The 16,301-nt window shown below is 43.2% G+C and overlaps 1 protein-coding gene across 3 annotated transcripts in view; it reads left to right on the plus strand.

Moving 5' to 3' along the window:
- The first annotated feature begins 1,969 nt into the window (after positions 1–1,969).
- The window catches only part of MCF2 (MCF.2 cell line derived transforming sequence), a 121,997-nt gene continuing 107,665 nt past the window's right edge, over positions 1,970–16,301 (plus strand). For all 3 annotated transcript variants that reach the window (XM_042241787.2, XM_042241788.2, XM_042241789.2), the window contains exon 1: positions 1,970–2,282. In XM_042241787.2, the coding sequence (XP_042097721.1) occupies positions 2,027–2,282 (256 nt within the window). In that variant the 5' untranslated portion in view covers positions 1,970–2,026. The remainder of the gene's footprint in view (positions 2,283–16,301) is intronic.

The raw sequence follows: 16,301 nt of genomic DNA on the forward strand, positions 1-16,301 counted from the left end.
CATCTATTCCTTTTATAATTAGAAAATTATTTTTCATTGTTAATTTTCTAACACCCTTCAGAACCTAAGTTTACTTTTTGGTTCCTTCTTTATCTAGAAAATGCGTTACAAAAAAAAATTGCCCATTGTGAAAATTTTAATATAATTACCTATGAAGCAAAAAGTGATAGCTCCCCATAATTAGTTGATTCCTAATTTTATCCTCCCAAGATAACTGCTGTTAGCAATTTGTATCCTTCCTAACCACTTTCTAAGCATAAACATTGGTATAATGTTTAAGAAGTGGGATCAAACTATAAATATCCTTTTGCATCTTTCTTCACTTGACAGTACAGCAAGGCATCTTTCCATATGCAGATCAATCTCATACTTTTTTTTGTTATGCTAAGTAAAGCCTTCTCCACCTATGATTATAAAAAATATCCTCCTATATTGTCATTTTAGTAGTTTTAGAAGCTATTTTTATTTATCTTTAACTTAGTTATTAAAATAAAGTTGTTGTAAAAGAACAATTGTGGTGTCAGTGGAATTCTTAATATCATCTGGTCCACAATGTAGAGGGGATGTCTCCACACGTTCGAGAGAGGGGCTGGAAAACATTGTGCCTGTTAACTTGACACATTCAGACAGAACTTAAACTGTCTAGAGGAAGAGGGTGTGTGTGAGTGTGTGTGTGTGCACGCGTGCACGTGAGTATGTGTATATTTTCCTCCCTTCTGTAACTCTTGCCTTTTGTATTTGGCTGCACACATTCTCAAGAGGTGTAGATCAGTAATTTCCCATAGAGCCTTTAAAAGATGGACCAGGAATAATTGGTCTATGTAATATCAGACCACTCTCTTGCCAGAACATTTTGAGAATAAGGATTCAACAAGAAAGAAATGGCAGTTGCAATTCCCATAAAGACTTGTAGCGCTGGAGCAAACTCGTGGTGAGTTCCGATGTCACTCAGTTTCAGACTTGCAGTTTTTATGCTGACACCCCAGGCCTCTCCCCCAGTGGCCACAGCTTTCTGGGCAGCAACCGCACCCGCCACTCCGGCCCACCCCTCTACCCCCCACCCCCCACCTCCACCACGGCTCTGCGGAGTCCGGTAGTTCATCGACCCCATCTCCGGGGGCTTTGGGACAAGGAAAGAGGTCGACTCCTTTTCTTTCTCACTTCTTGCTTCTTTAAGGGGTCGCCTCCTCTTGCCTTCCGGTTTTCTTCTGCGTTCTGGAGCCCTCTCTATAGGACACGCCAAGATCCCAAAGCCGGAGAAGGATGGCAGCCCAGGTGTCTCTACAGGGCGCTTCCTGAGACCCCAGCGTTTGAGAATCAGGACTCAGGACTTAGCACCCCCAAGGGGGCGGGATGTGTGGGTGTGGGTGTTTGCTTTGGGGATGGGGGGAGGGCACAGACCCGTTCAGACCCTCCAGGGCTATAGCACACTATTGGCGCCGGCAAGGGTAGGCAATCTTGGCAGGGCCACGAGCAAGCGTTCTCACTGAGCCACTCCCGCGCGTGGCGAATCTGTCTCGCCCAGGGCTAGCTGGATGGGATGCTAGAGTTGCAAGAGTTGCAATAGTTACCCTGGGAGTGCACAGCCGGGCCGTCTCCTCCCACCACTTGTGCGCGCCGGCCGCCTCCCCTCCCCCGACAATGGGCGTCTCTGCCGGGGTTCTCCCTTTGGGCTACCGGAGTCCCTCCTCCACATCCCCGCCCCCATCCTTCAGGAAGCTAAAAGGGGGCGTGTGTGCACTCCCGGGAGGAGTCGCCCTCTGCGGCCACGGCCAGAAGCGCCCCACTGGAGCCCCAAAGTCCGAGCAAGTTCCCGGCCTCCGGGCGCGCCGCGCTCTCGGCCTCTGGCTCCCGGGTCCCCACGAGAGGGCTCGGGGTCGTCGGGCGGTGGTGGCGTCGGCACCGAGCCGGCGGGCAGCGGAACGCCCCCGCCGGAGCCCGGACCAGCGGGGCCGGACGCACGGTGGAGGTCGGCGGCGGCGGTGGCGGGCCGGGCCAGCTGTCCCGGCCGAGCTCCCCGCTGAGGATGGCGGCGGCGGCGGGCTCCCGGTACCACCTGGGTACGGACCCCGGACACGCGCCCGGGATACCGGAGCCCCGGACCCTGGCGCCGAGTGTTAGTACCTGGGAACTGCCCCGGAACCGGGAAGGCGGCGCGTTAGTGCAGGCTACCCAGGACATCCCTCTGCAGGTGGACATGTCCATGGCTCTGCGGCGCGTGCGGATTTCCGATAAGTACAGCAAGAGCTACTTCAGCCTGCTGCAAGCAGCCTCCGTCGCAAGTAAGTTCCCCCCTAGCGCCCGCCGTCCCCAGGCCGGCTCGCGCGCCCCTCTCCTCGCGCGCTCCAGCCCCGGCCGCCCGGCTGCCGGGCGCACTTTGTCCTTCCTCCACCGGCGCCCGCTCGCTCGCCCTCCCCTGCCGCCGGCGCCCTTGGTTGGCCCGCCGTTTTCCTCCGGCCCGGGGCAGCGCTGCCGCGGGACCGTGAGAAGGTCCGGGTGGTGCGAGGACGTCTCCAGGGCGGGCGAGGAGCGGAGAGGGGACCTGAACCAGCCCGTTGGGGGAGGTGGGGCTACGCCGTATCTTCCAACTCCGCATCCCGCCGACCAGATGCTCCCCGCCTCCGCCTCCCGAAAGTGCATTTCCTTTGTATGAATGCTGGAAAAGCGGGGGCTGTGGGTTGAATCGCACGTTTAGGGAAAGCAAAAAAAAAAAAAGCGCTCGATTCGGAGACCCTTGGCACCGCGCTGGGAGGGGGCGTTGCAGAGAAAGCGTGCCGCCGGCGCCTTGGCTTTCTCACCCGGACTAGTGCGTCCTTCCAGCTGGGTCCACGAGTTTCCTGTCTTCCCGGGGTCCTCACTATAAAGGCAGAAGTTTTTCTCTGCCACTTCCGCGGTGTGGGTGAGGGATGAGAGTGGCGATTGGGGGACCTTGGACGCGGTCACTTGGCGGCCGTGATTCACACACCGATGCACATGCGTTTACCCCGCCAGAGGGGCCCTGCGTTGGGGAGGGTGCAGCTCTGCTGTCTTACGTTCAGCCAGGGCTTTTCAGGCAAGTTTTCCAGGTACTGCAATTCACGGATGTGTCTTCCCCGGCAGCCCGTGGTGCTTTTGCCTTAGCAGGTGCTCAGCCTGACGCAGGAAGTTTTGGCATCCCCAGAAATAGACTTGGAGACAATTTTCTGAAAAAATCAGATAGCCACCACACATGTTCAAAATATTCTGCCTCCTTCTTCTAGGCCAACCCCTGTAGTTAGACCTCAGTAAGCCAAGGCTGCGGCTTATGCTCTTTCAGAAGCCCTCCACGTTTAGTTTTTGGGGTGGGCACTATTGTTTTCCGAGTCTTCCCAGGTGGCGCTAGTGGTAACGAACTTGCCTGTCATTGCAAGAGGTGTGAGAAACGCAGGTTCAATCCCTGGGTCTGGAAGATCCCTTGGAGGAGGGCATGGCAACCAACTCCAGTATTCTTGCCCGGAGAATCCCCATGGACAGAGGAACCTGGCGGGCTGCAGCCCTTGGAGTCTCACAGAATCTGGCGCGATTGAAGCGACTTAGCATATACACATACTATGGGTTTCCAGGTGTGATCAAGCAGTAAGGGGAGTGTGGTAATAGGGCACGTGCTCCTTCTTCAGGTGTTGAGCGTCTGAAATGGCTTGAAATGCTTACACCAGACCCTCACTGGAACCTGGGCAGCTCAGGGAAGTGTGGGGAGTCCTTTGTGTCTTGTGTTTGCCTCTTGCATCTTCCTGAGAGTGAAAAAAAAAAATCTCCATAGAAGAAATGTATGCTTTCTTAACAAACATTAAATTAGCCATGCTATGAACTCGAAGTTGACATTTCTACTCCAGTGATTTCTCCCTTTCTATAGTTGGGTGCGGTGTTTCATCCTCCATACCTCTAGGCTCCAGCGTGTTGGCAGGCTTCTGTCGCCTCAGCATTGTAAGTCACAGCACCTGAATGACACCGGTTGCTGTGCTGTATTTTACATGGGCAAACGGTGCTGTTTTGCCTTTTGGCATTTTTAGTAGCTGGCTGGACCAACAGAACGACCTGGGAGTGGTCTGTAGCTAGCTTGGCTGTTAGGACATACACCCTAGGCCGATAGTTTTATGTGTGGAAAGGATTTCATCTATTTAAAAATTATTCATCCATTTAAAACATATATTTACAAGGCTTTTCTTCGTGGTTCAGAACTTTCCAAGAGATCATTTCAAGGATGATCATTTAGAGCCTGCTCGCTACCAGGATGTACCAAGGTGTAATAAACAAATTCACCTGTTTGTGCAGGATCTGTTGTGGGGTAGCCAGAAAAGCCTCTGCTGACTCGACAGAGGAAGTTAAGGGAAGACTTCAGGGAGAGGGTGAAGAAGGATCTGCAACTTTAAGGATGCAGCCAAATGTCCAGGTGGACTGGAGACTGAGCACGGAATGTGGTGGGGAAAGGTAGGGAGAGGTCGTCTAGGCAAAGGAGGAAATAAGATGTGGCCAAAAGAGTAGAAAGGGGACAGCATCATAGGTTGGGGGAGTCTTTTTGTAATGATGGGAGTGGAGAGTGTGGAAAACACAGGAGATCAATTTGGAGGAGTAGGCAGAGGCTGGATCAGGCATGTTAAAGGGCTTTACTTTGTAGAGCAGTGGGGAGCCGTCAGAGCATTGTGAATGGAGGAATAGAGCAGGGCTGCTGCATAGGGTTGTAAGGGCGCACAGGGCGCACAGTGGTGGGCTGTGTTAGTGTGTGGTGGAGCTTCTTTCTTTTGCAAATACGACTCTGGCGGTTGTAGGGAGGACCCAGTGTGTGGCATATGGAGCAGAGGAGGAAGTACAAAAATAGGGTGGCCAGTTAGAGAGCAGCTGGAACAAGCTGGGCAAGAGTGGATGAGTCAGTTCAGGGAATGGGGAGAAGGAGAGGAGCTCAGTTCAGTTCAGTCGCTCAGTCGTGTCCTACTCTTTGCGACCCCATGAATCGCAGCACACCAGGCCTCCCTGTCCATCACCAACTCCCAGAGTTCATTCAAACTCACGTCCATTGAGTCAGTGATGCCATCCAGCCATCTCATCCTCCGTCATCCCCTTTTCCTCCTGCCCCCAATCCCTCCCAGCATCAGAGTCTTTTCCAATGAGTCAACTCTTCGCATGAGGTGACCAAAGTACTGGAGTTTCAGCTTTAGCATCATTCCTTCCAAAGAACATCCAGGGCTGATCTCCTTCAGAATGGACTGGTTGGATCTCCTTGCAGTCCAAGAGACTCTCGAGAGTCTTCTCCAACACCACAGTTCAAAAGCATCAATTCTTCGGAGCTCAGCCTTCTTCACAGTCCAACTCTCACATCCATACATGACCACAGGAAAAACCATAGCCTTGACTAGACGGACCTTTGTTGGCAAAGAAATGTCTCTGCTTTTCAATATGCTATCTAGGTTGGTCATAACTTTTCTTCCAAGGAGTAAGCGTCTTTTAATGTCATGGCTGCAGTCACCATCTGCAGTGATTTTGGAGCCCAAAAATTAAAGTCTGACCCTGTTTCCACTGTTTCCCATCTATTTCCCATGAAGTGATGGGACCAGATGCCATGATCTTCGTTTTCTGAATATTGAGTTTTAAGCCAACTTTTTCACTCTCCTCTTTCACTTTCATCAAGAGGCTTTTTAGTTCCTCTTCACTTTCTGCCATAAGGGTGGTGTCATCTGCATATCTGAGGTTATTGATATTTCTCCCGGCAGACTTGATTCCAACTTATGCTTCCTCCAGCCCAGCATTTCTCATGATGTACTCTGCATATAAGTTAAATAAGCAGGGTGACAATATACAGCCTTGATGTACTCCTTTTCGGGAACTGAAAAAGTAGAATTGATTTGACTTGTTGGCTAGTTGTGAGGTTTGAGGAACAACACAGGAGATTAGGTCAATCGCAGGTTTCTCATTAAAGTGATGAGGCAGGGAGAGAGAAAAGACCATGAATGGAGGAGGGAGAGGAAATTTGGGGTTTAGTTTTGGATATGTGGTTTCTTCATTCAGGGAGAGCTGACGCATAGGTCTAGAGCTGGGAAGAAGTGAATATTATTTCTTACAGTCATCCGTGGTGCCCATCAAACAATTCCTGGCATTCAAGTTCTTTCCTTAAATGACTTCTATGGGTTATCTTGATCACTCAGAAAATCTAGCCTAGATGGAGCCCACTTAGTATAAAATTACTTTTTGAACTTGCCCTTGAATAGAAGTGTCTTCCCCCCTCACACCTTCCTTACCTGATGATGGAGAAAAAATGGAAAAAAAAGAAAGAAATGTTTTTCGTTCCTTGCAGTCCAAAAGAAGGCAAACTGTCTCTGTAACTCAGAGAAGTAGTTGTGAAAACTTGTTCATTGCAAATTTGATTTTGTCAGAGTTTAGCTGTGTAAATCACAAAAACAAAAAAGGTGTGTAAATCACAACAAAAATTATTTAATATACATTGCAACATGGTATAAAATGGATTCCAATGATAATGGGTCACTTACTGGGTAACACTAATTTCTGAGTGATTCCGCATAAATGATTTTCTGGGTAACTGAGGTTTCAGCACTTTTAGAGCTTGATTTTTTTCCCTCTTCCCAATCTAACCATTTTAGATGGGAAGCTTTTCAAAAAGATTATTTACCTTCCTGACTCCTGAACCTGGAAATAATTGCATCCTTTCCTGATGTTTCAAGATTATCCTTATAATAGCATTAGTTATTTTAATTTGTTCTATATAATGTTGCCTCAAGGGCTCCTAAACCGTGATGGGTCTGTTTGTCCTCACATTAAATTGGGCACAGATTGTTCTGCCTCTTAATTTGCAATGCCTGGTTTTCTAATCTTTCCATATATCCCCTCTCTGTTAGCTGCCACTTCTTTCTTTTTCTTTTTTTCTTTTTTTTGAGGTGTAGTTGCCTTACAATGTTGTGTTGGTTTCTGCTGTACAACAAAGTGAATCAGCTATATGTATACATATATCTCTTCCCTCTTGTGCCTTCACCCCACCCCTCATAGCTGCCATTTCTTGCTGCTGTTATTTTAACTGTTTCTACCAGCCAGCAGTTACTGCCTAATCCTCTAATCTCCCTCCTTCGTTGCCCATTCTGATGTGTTATGAGCTAGGAAACGAGAGAACCACACGTGTTAGTGTTGTTTGCAAAATATGAATAAATAGACTATGAGTAGGGTTGTGGGGATTCTGCTTCTATTAATACTAATGTATATGAACTTTAGTATGATCTCTTCTGGTTGCATAAAAGCTTTTTTTTTTTTTTTAAGATTGAAGTATACTTGACTTATCCAATATTAGTTTCAAGGGTACAAAATAGTGATTCAGTATTTTTATAAATTATTCTGCAAACAAAGTTATTATAAAATATTGGTTGTGTTCCCCGTACTGTACTTCTTTTATACCTAGTACTTTGCACCTCTCAATCCCCTTCCCCATCTTGCTCCTCCTTCCTTCCCACTCCCCGTGGTAACCACTAGTTTACCTAGTATCTATATCTGTGCATCTATTTCTATTCCTAAAAGATTTTTGTTTTTTTTTTTTTTTCCTAGTTCTTAGTTGTGTCCTGAAGGGTTGAGGCTGTTAAATCAGTATGACTGAAACCTGCATCTCTTACAAATTGAGCTATTACAATTTGTGAAATTGTAAGTTTACTTTCTTATAAAGGAAATAGATAAACGTCTTAAAAATCCATCAGAAAATTGAGATTCATTTTATCCATTGCATTGGGCATGCCTGCAAGTGCTTGGCACTAGGAAGCATTTCAATCTTAGGAGTTGCTCCCAAGGATTGAAAGCAAAATCCCTCTATGGTATCTTCTCAACCAAGCACTCTCTGAAAGCTCAATAAAAAACCTGCTCCTCACCTGCTCCAGCACAGAAGCAGGGGTCAGCGCCCTAAGAGAGATACCTCCTGGCTGATCCAGGTCTTATTCTGAACCTAGCAAGAGGCCATCCTCTCGTTTCTTTTTCACCCAAGCCCACCCCTTACTGTGTATGCATGGCAAATGTAAGGCTTTGACTGGCTTCTTGTTCATTTCAGCACTGGCAAGGTGACAGTGAACAAAGATCTAAGAGAGGTTAGGGTGTCACCAGAGTGGTCTGAGGGAGTATTCTAGGCAGAGGGGACAATCAATGCAAAAGCCTTGAGATGGCAAAATACTGACAAATTCAAGGAATGGGAAGAGAACCAGTGTGGCAGAAGTTATGTGTGTGTGTATGTATGTGTATGTGAAAGAGACAGAGACAGACAGAGATGAAGCCAGAGAAGTAACGGGTCTGGATCATAAAGGGCATGGTAAGGACCTTAGGTTTTACTCTGAGTCACATGAGGAGCCATAGGCAGGTTCTAAGCAAAGGAGAGACTTACCTCGCATCCAGAACAAGTTCACCAATTAGAAGGCTGCAAAGACTGATGATGGTGGCTTGAACCAGAGAGGTAATGATGGAGGTGGTGAGAGTCTGGGTATATTTTGAAAGTAGACCCAAAATTATTTGCTCATGGTTTGGATGTGGGCCCTGAGAGCAAGAGATGCATCAAGGATGACTAAGAATGTGGGCCTGAGCAAGCAGACGGAAGGAATTGTCATTGATGGAGATGCCTGCAGGTGGAGCAGGGTGTGGCGAAATCATGATTGGAAGTTTGCTTTGAGGGGGAATTCCCTAGTGGTCCAGTGGTTAGGACTCAATGCTTTCACTGCTATAGGTCCAGGTTCAATCCCTGGTCTGAGAACTGAGGTCCCATGAGCCATGTGGCACAGCCCAAAAAAGAGTTTGGTTTAGGACCTAATAACTTTGAGGTGTCTGTTCGATGTCCATGCAGAGTTGTTGAGTTGGCAAATGGATATAGAAATCTGGTCTTCAGGGAAAGGATCTGGCTTAGGGATATCAACTTGGGAGTCATCAGCCTCGTAGGTGGTATTTAAAGCCTGGATGAATGAGTCTAGAGAAGAGATCAGTGAGAAGGGACAGTTCTTTGTTTCCCTCAATAAAGACTTGGGGATAACCTTTTCCCCAGATCTTATTTAATAGAGCACAAGTGGAAACCATGCTCCAAAGAGACAAATCATTTCTGTGGTTTGTTGTTCAAATGTTTGCACTGTCCCATTTGCCCACAGGTCACTTTGACTCACGTTCCTTTGCTCAGAGTCTGGAACCAAAATAATCTATTCCTGGAGGTAAAGAAGTCTGATTGAAGGCAAAAGGAGAAGGGGGCAACAGAGGATGAGATGGTTAGATAGCATCACCAACTCAATGGACATGAATTTGAGCAAAGTTTGGGAGACAGTGGAGGACAGAAGAGCCTGGCATGGTATAGTCCATGGGATCGCAACTCTTACAGTCCTAAGAGTCGGACATGACTTAGTGACTTGACAACAACAAAGAAGAGGTCTAGGAGAGCTCTACAAGGAGAGAAACTACAACTTCAGGGCTAAACGAGCCTTAATCTTTATGGGCATAAGAAATCTTCAGTTTAGTCATTCGCGACTTAAATTCCTGCGGCAGATGAATTCCTTCCCATATTATTCTTTCTTCAGTAGAAATACTAAGCAGCCACTATTGCTTTCCAATTGAGAAGACCTTTATCAGTTACCTTCTACCATTTTCAATTCATGGTATAATTTTTAAAAAAACAATCATATGTTAATGGAAGGGCTTCCCTGTTAGCTCAGATGGTAAAGTATCCACACGCAATGCAGGAGACCTGGGTTCTATCCCTGGTTTGGGAAGATCCCGTGGAATAGGGCATGGCAACTCACTCCAGTATTCTTGCCTGGAGAATCGCATGGACAGAGGAGCCTGGCGGGCTACAGTCTATTGGGTTGAAAGGAATCGAACACAATTGAGTGACTAAGCACAAGTACATGCACGTGTTAATGAAAAAAATAAGCTGATGGCATATTGGAAAGAAGGAACAGTTTATACTTATAATAAAGTTTGGGGCTTTATAAAATAGTTGAATTAGCAAATATAGTGACATTTTAATATGCTGAAATTTACTTCAAAAGGTAATTATCTCCTTTCTGACTTTCGAATATTTACCAGTGATATTGCTGCCTTTGCCAAGAAGTTAAGTTGTCTGGTTCACCCCACAGATGCTGGGAAACCAGACTTATTAACAGCACTTATAATTTACATTTGTGTATTCATCTCTGGAAAATTATGAGCCAGTAACTTGACGGAGATTTGTCTGCTCTGTTTTCAGATAATTTTTGCATTAATCTGAAAAGGGAAGGTGGAAAAAGTTTTGTTAGCAAGAAGGCAGATGGAAAAAAATAGGATCCCTTCTAGTTTTTTTTTTTTTTTAAACAGCTTTAAGAAAGATAGCACTAAGTTGTGTCCAACTCTTGTGATCCCATGAACTGTAGCTTGCCAGGCTCCTCTGTCCATGGGATTCTCCAGGTAAGAATACTGGAGTGGGTTGCCATTTCCTTCTCCAGGAGAACTTACCGACCCAGGAATTGAACCCAGGTCTCCCTCATTGCAGGCAGATGCTTTACCAACTGAACTATGTGGGAAGCCCACATGCCATACAATTAACCCACTTAAAGTACACATTTTAGTAGGTTTTAGTATAATCACAATCGTGCATTCATTACCACAAGTTTATAACATTCCCATCACCCCCAAAAGAAACCTTCATGCCCATTAGCCATGACCCCTCATTTCCTCCCACTGGCTCTTCCCACCAGCCCCTGGCAGCCATTCATATCCTTTCTATCTTTAAAGATGTGCCTATTCTGGACATTTCAGATAAATAGAATATATGATCTTTTGTGTCTGGCTTCTTTCACTTAACATAATGTTCTCAAGTTTCATCCATATTGTAGCATTTGCCAGTATTCATTCTTCTATCTGACTGCATATTTTAATTATCGGTTCTTCAGTTGATGGACATTTGAATTATTTCCATCTTTATCTATTATGAATAATGTTACTATGAATATTTTTATACAAGTTTCTGTGTGGACATGTTTTCACTTCTCTTGAGTATATATGGAGGAGTGGATTTGCTAGGTCATAGAGTCACTGTTGAGTTTAATCATTGAGGAACTCCCTGACTTCCAAAGCAGCTGTAACGTTTCATTCCTATCATCATTGTAGGGGGGTTCCATTTTCTCCACATCCTTCTGAGGACTTGTTTGATTCCAGCCATTCTAGTGGGTGTGAAGTGGTTTCACATTGTGGTTTTGATTTGCATTTCCCGAATGGCTAGTGAAACTGAGGACATTTTCATGTGCTTATTGGCCACTTGAATGCTGTATCTTTTTTGGATAAATGTGCAGATTCTTGGCCCATTTTTAAATTGGGCTATGTCTCTTTTTACTGTTTAGTTGTAAGAGTTCTTTATGTAGTCTGGATTCAAGGATCCTTACAAAATATTAATTTGCAACTATTTTCTCCTGTTATGTGAATTATCTTTCATTTAATTAATGGTTTCATTTGAAGCACAAGCCTTTTTAACTTTGGAATCAAATTTACCTATTTCTCTTTTTTTGAGTTTCTGTTTTCAATTCTCTTTTAAAATTGAGATATAATTGAGATATTAGTTTCAGGTATACAATATAATAATTCAATAGTTGTATATTAGGAAATAAGCCTAATTAACATCCATCACCACACTTTGATTTGCTGTTAGCAACCTTCAAATGTGCAGTAAAATGTTTTTAACTATAGTCACTCTGCTGTACATTACCTCCCCATGACTTATTTATTTCATAACTTACAGTTTGCACCTTTTTACTTCCTTCACCCATGTCTCCCACCCCCATTCGATCTCCCACCTCTGGCAACCATCAGTCTGTTCGCTTTTTTTTTCTTTTTTTAAGATTCCACGTATAAGTGGAATCATTATATGATATTTGTCTTTCTCTGTCTAACTTACTTCACTTAGCATAATACCCTCAAATCCATCTATGTTGTCTCAAATGGCAAGATTTTCTTCTTTTCTATGGCTGAATAATATTCCATTGTACATATATACCATAGCTTCTTTATCTGTTTATCCATTGATGTACACTTAAGGTTTTTTTTTGTCTTGGCTATTTGTAAATAATGTTGCAATGAACATGAGGGTGCATATATCTTTTTGAGTTGTTGTTTTCATTTTCTTTGGATAAATACCCAGAAGTGGAATTGCTGGATCATATGGCAATTTCATTTTTAATTAATTTTTAAAAATTTTTGGTTGCACTGGATCTTCATTGCTGCAAGAAGGCTTTCTCTATTTGTAGAGTGTGGGGGTTACTCTATAGTTGTGGTGTACGGGTTTAGTTGCTCCTCAGCATGTGGAATCTTCCTCTACCAGGGATCGAACCTATATCCCCTACATTGACACATGGATTTCTATCCACTGTACCACCAGGGAAGTCTTCATTTTTAATTTTTTGAGGAACATCCATCTTGTTTTCAATAGTTACTGCACCAATTTACATTAACACAAGGGTTCCTTTTTCTCCTCATCCTCTCCAACATTTGTTATTTCTTCTCTTTTTGATAATAGCTATTCTTACAAGGTGTGAGGTTATATCTGTGGTTTTGATTTACATTTCCCTTGTGACTAGTGATGTTCAGCATCTTTTCTTGTATGTACCTGTTGACTTGTTTTTTCTCTTGTCTTCTGTGCTTTTGGTGTCATATATAGTATTGCCTAATCATTGTGCGGTGTTAGTTGCTCAGTTGTGTCTGACTCTTTGCGACCCCAGGCTCCTCTGTCCATGGGATTCTTCAGGGAAGAATACTGGAGTGGGTTGCCAGGGGATCTTTCCAACCCAGGGATTGAACCCAGGTCTCCTGCATTGTAGGCAGATTCTTTACCAGCTGAACCACCCAGGAAGCCCCACCTAATCCTAGGTCACAAAGAACTCCACTTATATTTTCATCTGAGTTTTATAGTTCTAGGTCTTACATTTTGGTCTTTGATAGATTTTTTAGTTGATTTTTGTATACAGTGTGAGTTATGGATTCAATTTTATCCTTTTAACCATGTGCCTATACACAGGTGTTCCTAGCACCATTTATTGAAAAGAACATTCTTTCCCCACTAAAATGTTTCGGTACCTTGGTTTAAAATCAGTTGACCATAGATGTAAGGGTTTATTTCTGGACAATTCCATTCCACCGATCTATCTGTTAAGTCTGTCATTATACTTGTATCATACTGTCTTGATTATTGTAACTGTGTACTCAATTTTGAAATCAGAAACTGTGAGTTTTCCCACTTTGTTCTTTTTCAAGATTGTTTTTGCTATCCTGGGACGCTTACATTTCCATATTAATTTTAAGATTAGCTTGTCATTTTCTGCATAAAAAAACTAGCTAGGATTTTATTAGGGATTGCATTGACTGTGTAGATCAATTTAGGGAATGTCTGAATCTCATTTTTGTGTTGTGCAAATTGAGGTTTTCCCCCAATATAGTGCATTCATTCTTAAGATATTTGATAATTATGTACTCTAATGCTTTTCTGGCCCATCAGTGCTCACATTAGATGGTTATTCATGTGTAGATTTTCAAGAATTTAGTTAGAGTTATGATATATTAATGATTATTAATATGATATATTAATTCATTCTTATTATGGTAATTCTAGAGACATTGCTAACAGTTTAAGAAGCAAAAAAAGAAAAAATATAAATATATACAGTTCTGAAGAAAAAAAAATCACAATGAAAACAAAAGCAGCAACAAAATATAATCACAAACTCAATTGCCTTAGTGTTTGTGATTCAGCATTTGATGTGTGAGTCTGTGTGTGACTGGAGTGGGTTAACATAGAGAAAATGAGAAGCATGAGTTTTTATACCATATTGACCAGGAATCTGCAAAAGACCTTCTCGTGCTGGACAATACCATTTGTCAATCAAATGTATAATCCGCTTCCCTTGGCAGCAGGTATCTTTTAGGAAAATAGATTTCAGTGCTGGACAGTTAAGCTTGGGCCAACTCTGCCATGGATTTGCTGATGCTTTAAGCAGGGAAAACATTTACTTATCCAGATTTTTACATAGAGTAAATCACCACATATCTAGTTCTCTTTATGGTAAGATTCAGTCCCTCTCAAAATTTACCTATATGTATTGGGTTCCCAAGTAATGAATTGACTAGGCCTTGATCCTTAGGCAGGTTCCCAAGACAATCACAGCTCCAGCTTTTGTACTAGGAAAATGTGCAGTCTCAGTTGTCAAAGTTTCAATTTACTTTAGCACGTTAATCTGATTTATATTATTATTGTTTTTTAGTTGAAGTATAATTGATGTACATCATTATATAAGTTACAGCTGGGCTTCCCTGGTGGCTCTGTAGTAAGGAATCTGCCTGCCAATGCAGGAGACATGGGTTCAATCCCCGATCTGGGAAGATCCCACATACTGTGGAGCAACTAAGCCCAAGTACCATAACTATTGAGCCTGTGCTCTAGAGCCTGGGAGCCTCAACTACTCAGCCCATGTGCCACAACTACTAAAGTTGGCACATCCTAGAGCCCGTGCTCTGAAACAAGTAAAGCCATTGCAATGAGAAGCCTGGGCACTGTAACTAGAGAGTAACCCCTGCTCACCACAGGGGTGAGCCTACCCAGCAATGAAGACACAGCAAAAATAAATAAATAAAATTATAAGAAGAATTATAAGTTATATTTATATAATATAGTGACTCACAATTTTTAAAAATATTTTAAAAATAAAAGTTATTATAGAATGCTGACTCTATTCCCTGTGTTGTACGATATATCCTTCTTGCTTGTCTTATCCGTAATAGTTTGTTCCTCTTGATCCCCTAAGCCTATATTGCCCCTCCACCTTTCTCTCTCCCCACTGGTAACCATTAGTTGGTTCTCTATATCTGTGGGTGTGTTTCTTTTATTATATTCACTAGTTTGTGTATTTTTTAGATTCCACCTCTAAGCAATACCATACAGTATGGTACTGACACAAAAAAAGACACATAGATCAATGGAACAGAATTCAGAGCCCAGAAATAAGCTCATGCACCTATGATCAATGAATCTACAACAAAGGAGACAAGAATATACAATGGAGAAAAGACAGTCTCTTCAATAAGTGGTGCTAAGAAACTGGACAGCTACCTATAAAAGAAAGAAATCAGAATATTCTCTAACACTATATTAAAAAAAAAAACTCAGAATGGATTAAAGACCTAAATGTAAGAGGAAAAACCATAAAACTCCTAGAGGAAAACATAGGCAGAACACTCTGACATAAATCGTAGCAATATTTCTTTGGATATCTCCTAGAGTAAAGGAAATAAAAGCAAAAATAAACAAACGGGACCTAATTAAACTTAAAAGCTTTTGCACAGCAAAAACAAGAAGGCAACCTACAGATGGGAGAAAACATTTGCAAATCATATAACCAGTAAGGGGTTACTATCCAAAATATATTGAGTTGGTCAAAAGGTTCATTTGAGTTTTTCCATAGCATCTTATGGGAAAACCCAAATGAACCTTTTTGCCAACCTAATGTAAATAGCTCATACAACTCAACATCAAAAAAAAAAAAAAAAATGAACAACCCAACAATCCCATTACTGGGCATATACCCTGAGGAAGCCGTAATTGAGAAAGACACATGTACCGAATGTTCATTGTAGCACTATTTACAATAGCTAGGACATGGAAACAACTTAGATGTCTATCAAGAGATGAATAGATAAAGAAGTCGTGGTATATATGCACAATGGAATATTACTCAGCTATAAAAAGGAATGCATTTGAATCTGTTCAATGAGGTGGATGAACCTAGAGCCTACTATACAAAGTGAAGTAAGTCAGAAAGAGAAAGACAAATATCATATATTAATGCATATATATGGAATATAGAAGGATGGTGCTGATGAGCCTGTCTGCAGGGCAGCAGTGGAGACACAGACATAGAGAACCGACTTGTGGACACAGTGGGGGCGGAGGGGGTGGGACGAATGGAGAGAGTAGCATGGAAACATATACTTTACCATGTGTAAAATTGGATAGCTAGTGGAAATTTGCTGTATGACTCAGGGAGCTCAAACTGGGGCTCTGTAACAACCTGGAGAAGTGGGGTGGGGAGGGAGATGGGAGGGAGGTTCAAGAGGGAGGGGACATATGTATACCTATGACTGATTCATGTTAATGTATAGCAGAAACCAACACAATATTGTAAAGCAGTTATCCTCCAGGTAAAAATAAATAATAAAAAAAGTGAACAACCTGATTAAAAAGTGGGCAGAAGACTCGAACAGACATTTTTAAAAAGAGGATGTGTAGATGGACGACGGGAACATAAACAGATGCTCAACAT

The sequence above is a fragment of the Ovis aries genome, chromosome X (assembly GCF_016772045.2).
Source record: "Ovis aries strain OAR_USU_Benz2616 breed Rambouillet chromosome X, ARS-UI_Ramb_v3.0, whole genome shotgun sequence".
Classification (NCBI taxonomy): Eukaryota; Metazoa; Chordata; class Mammalia; order Artiodactyla; family Bovidae; genus Ovis; species Ovis aries.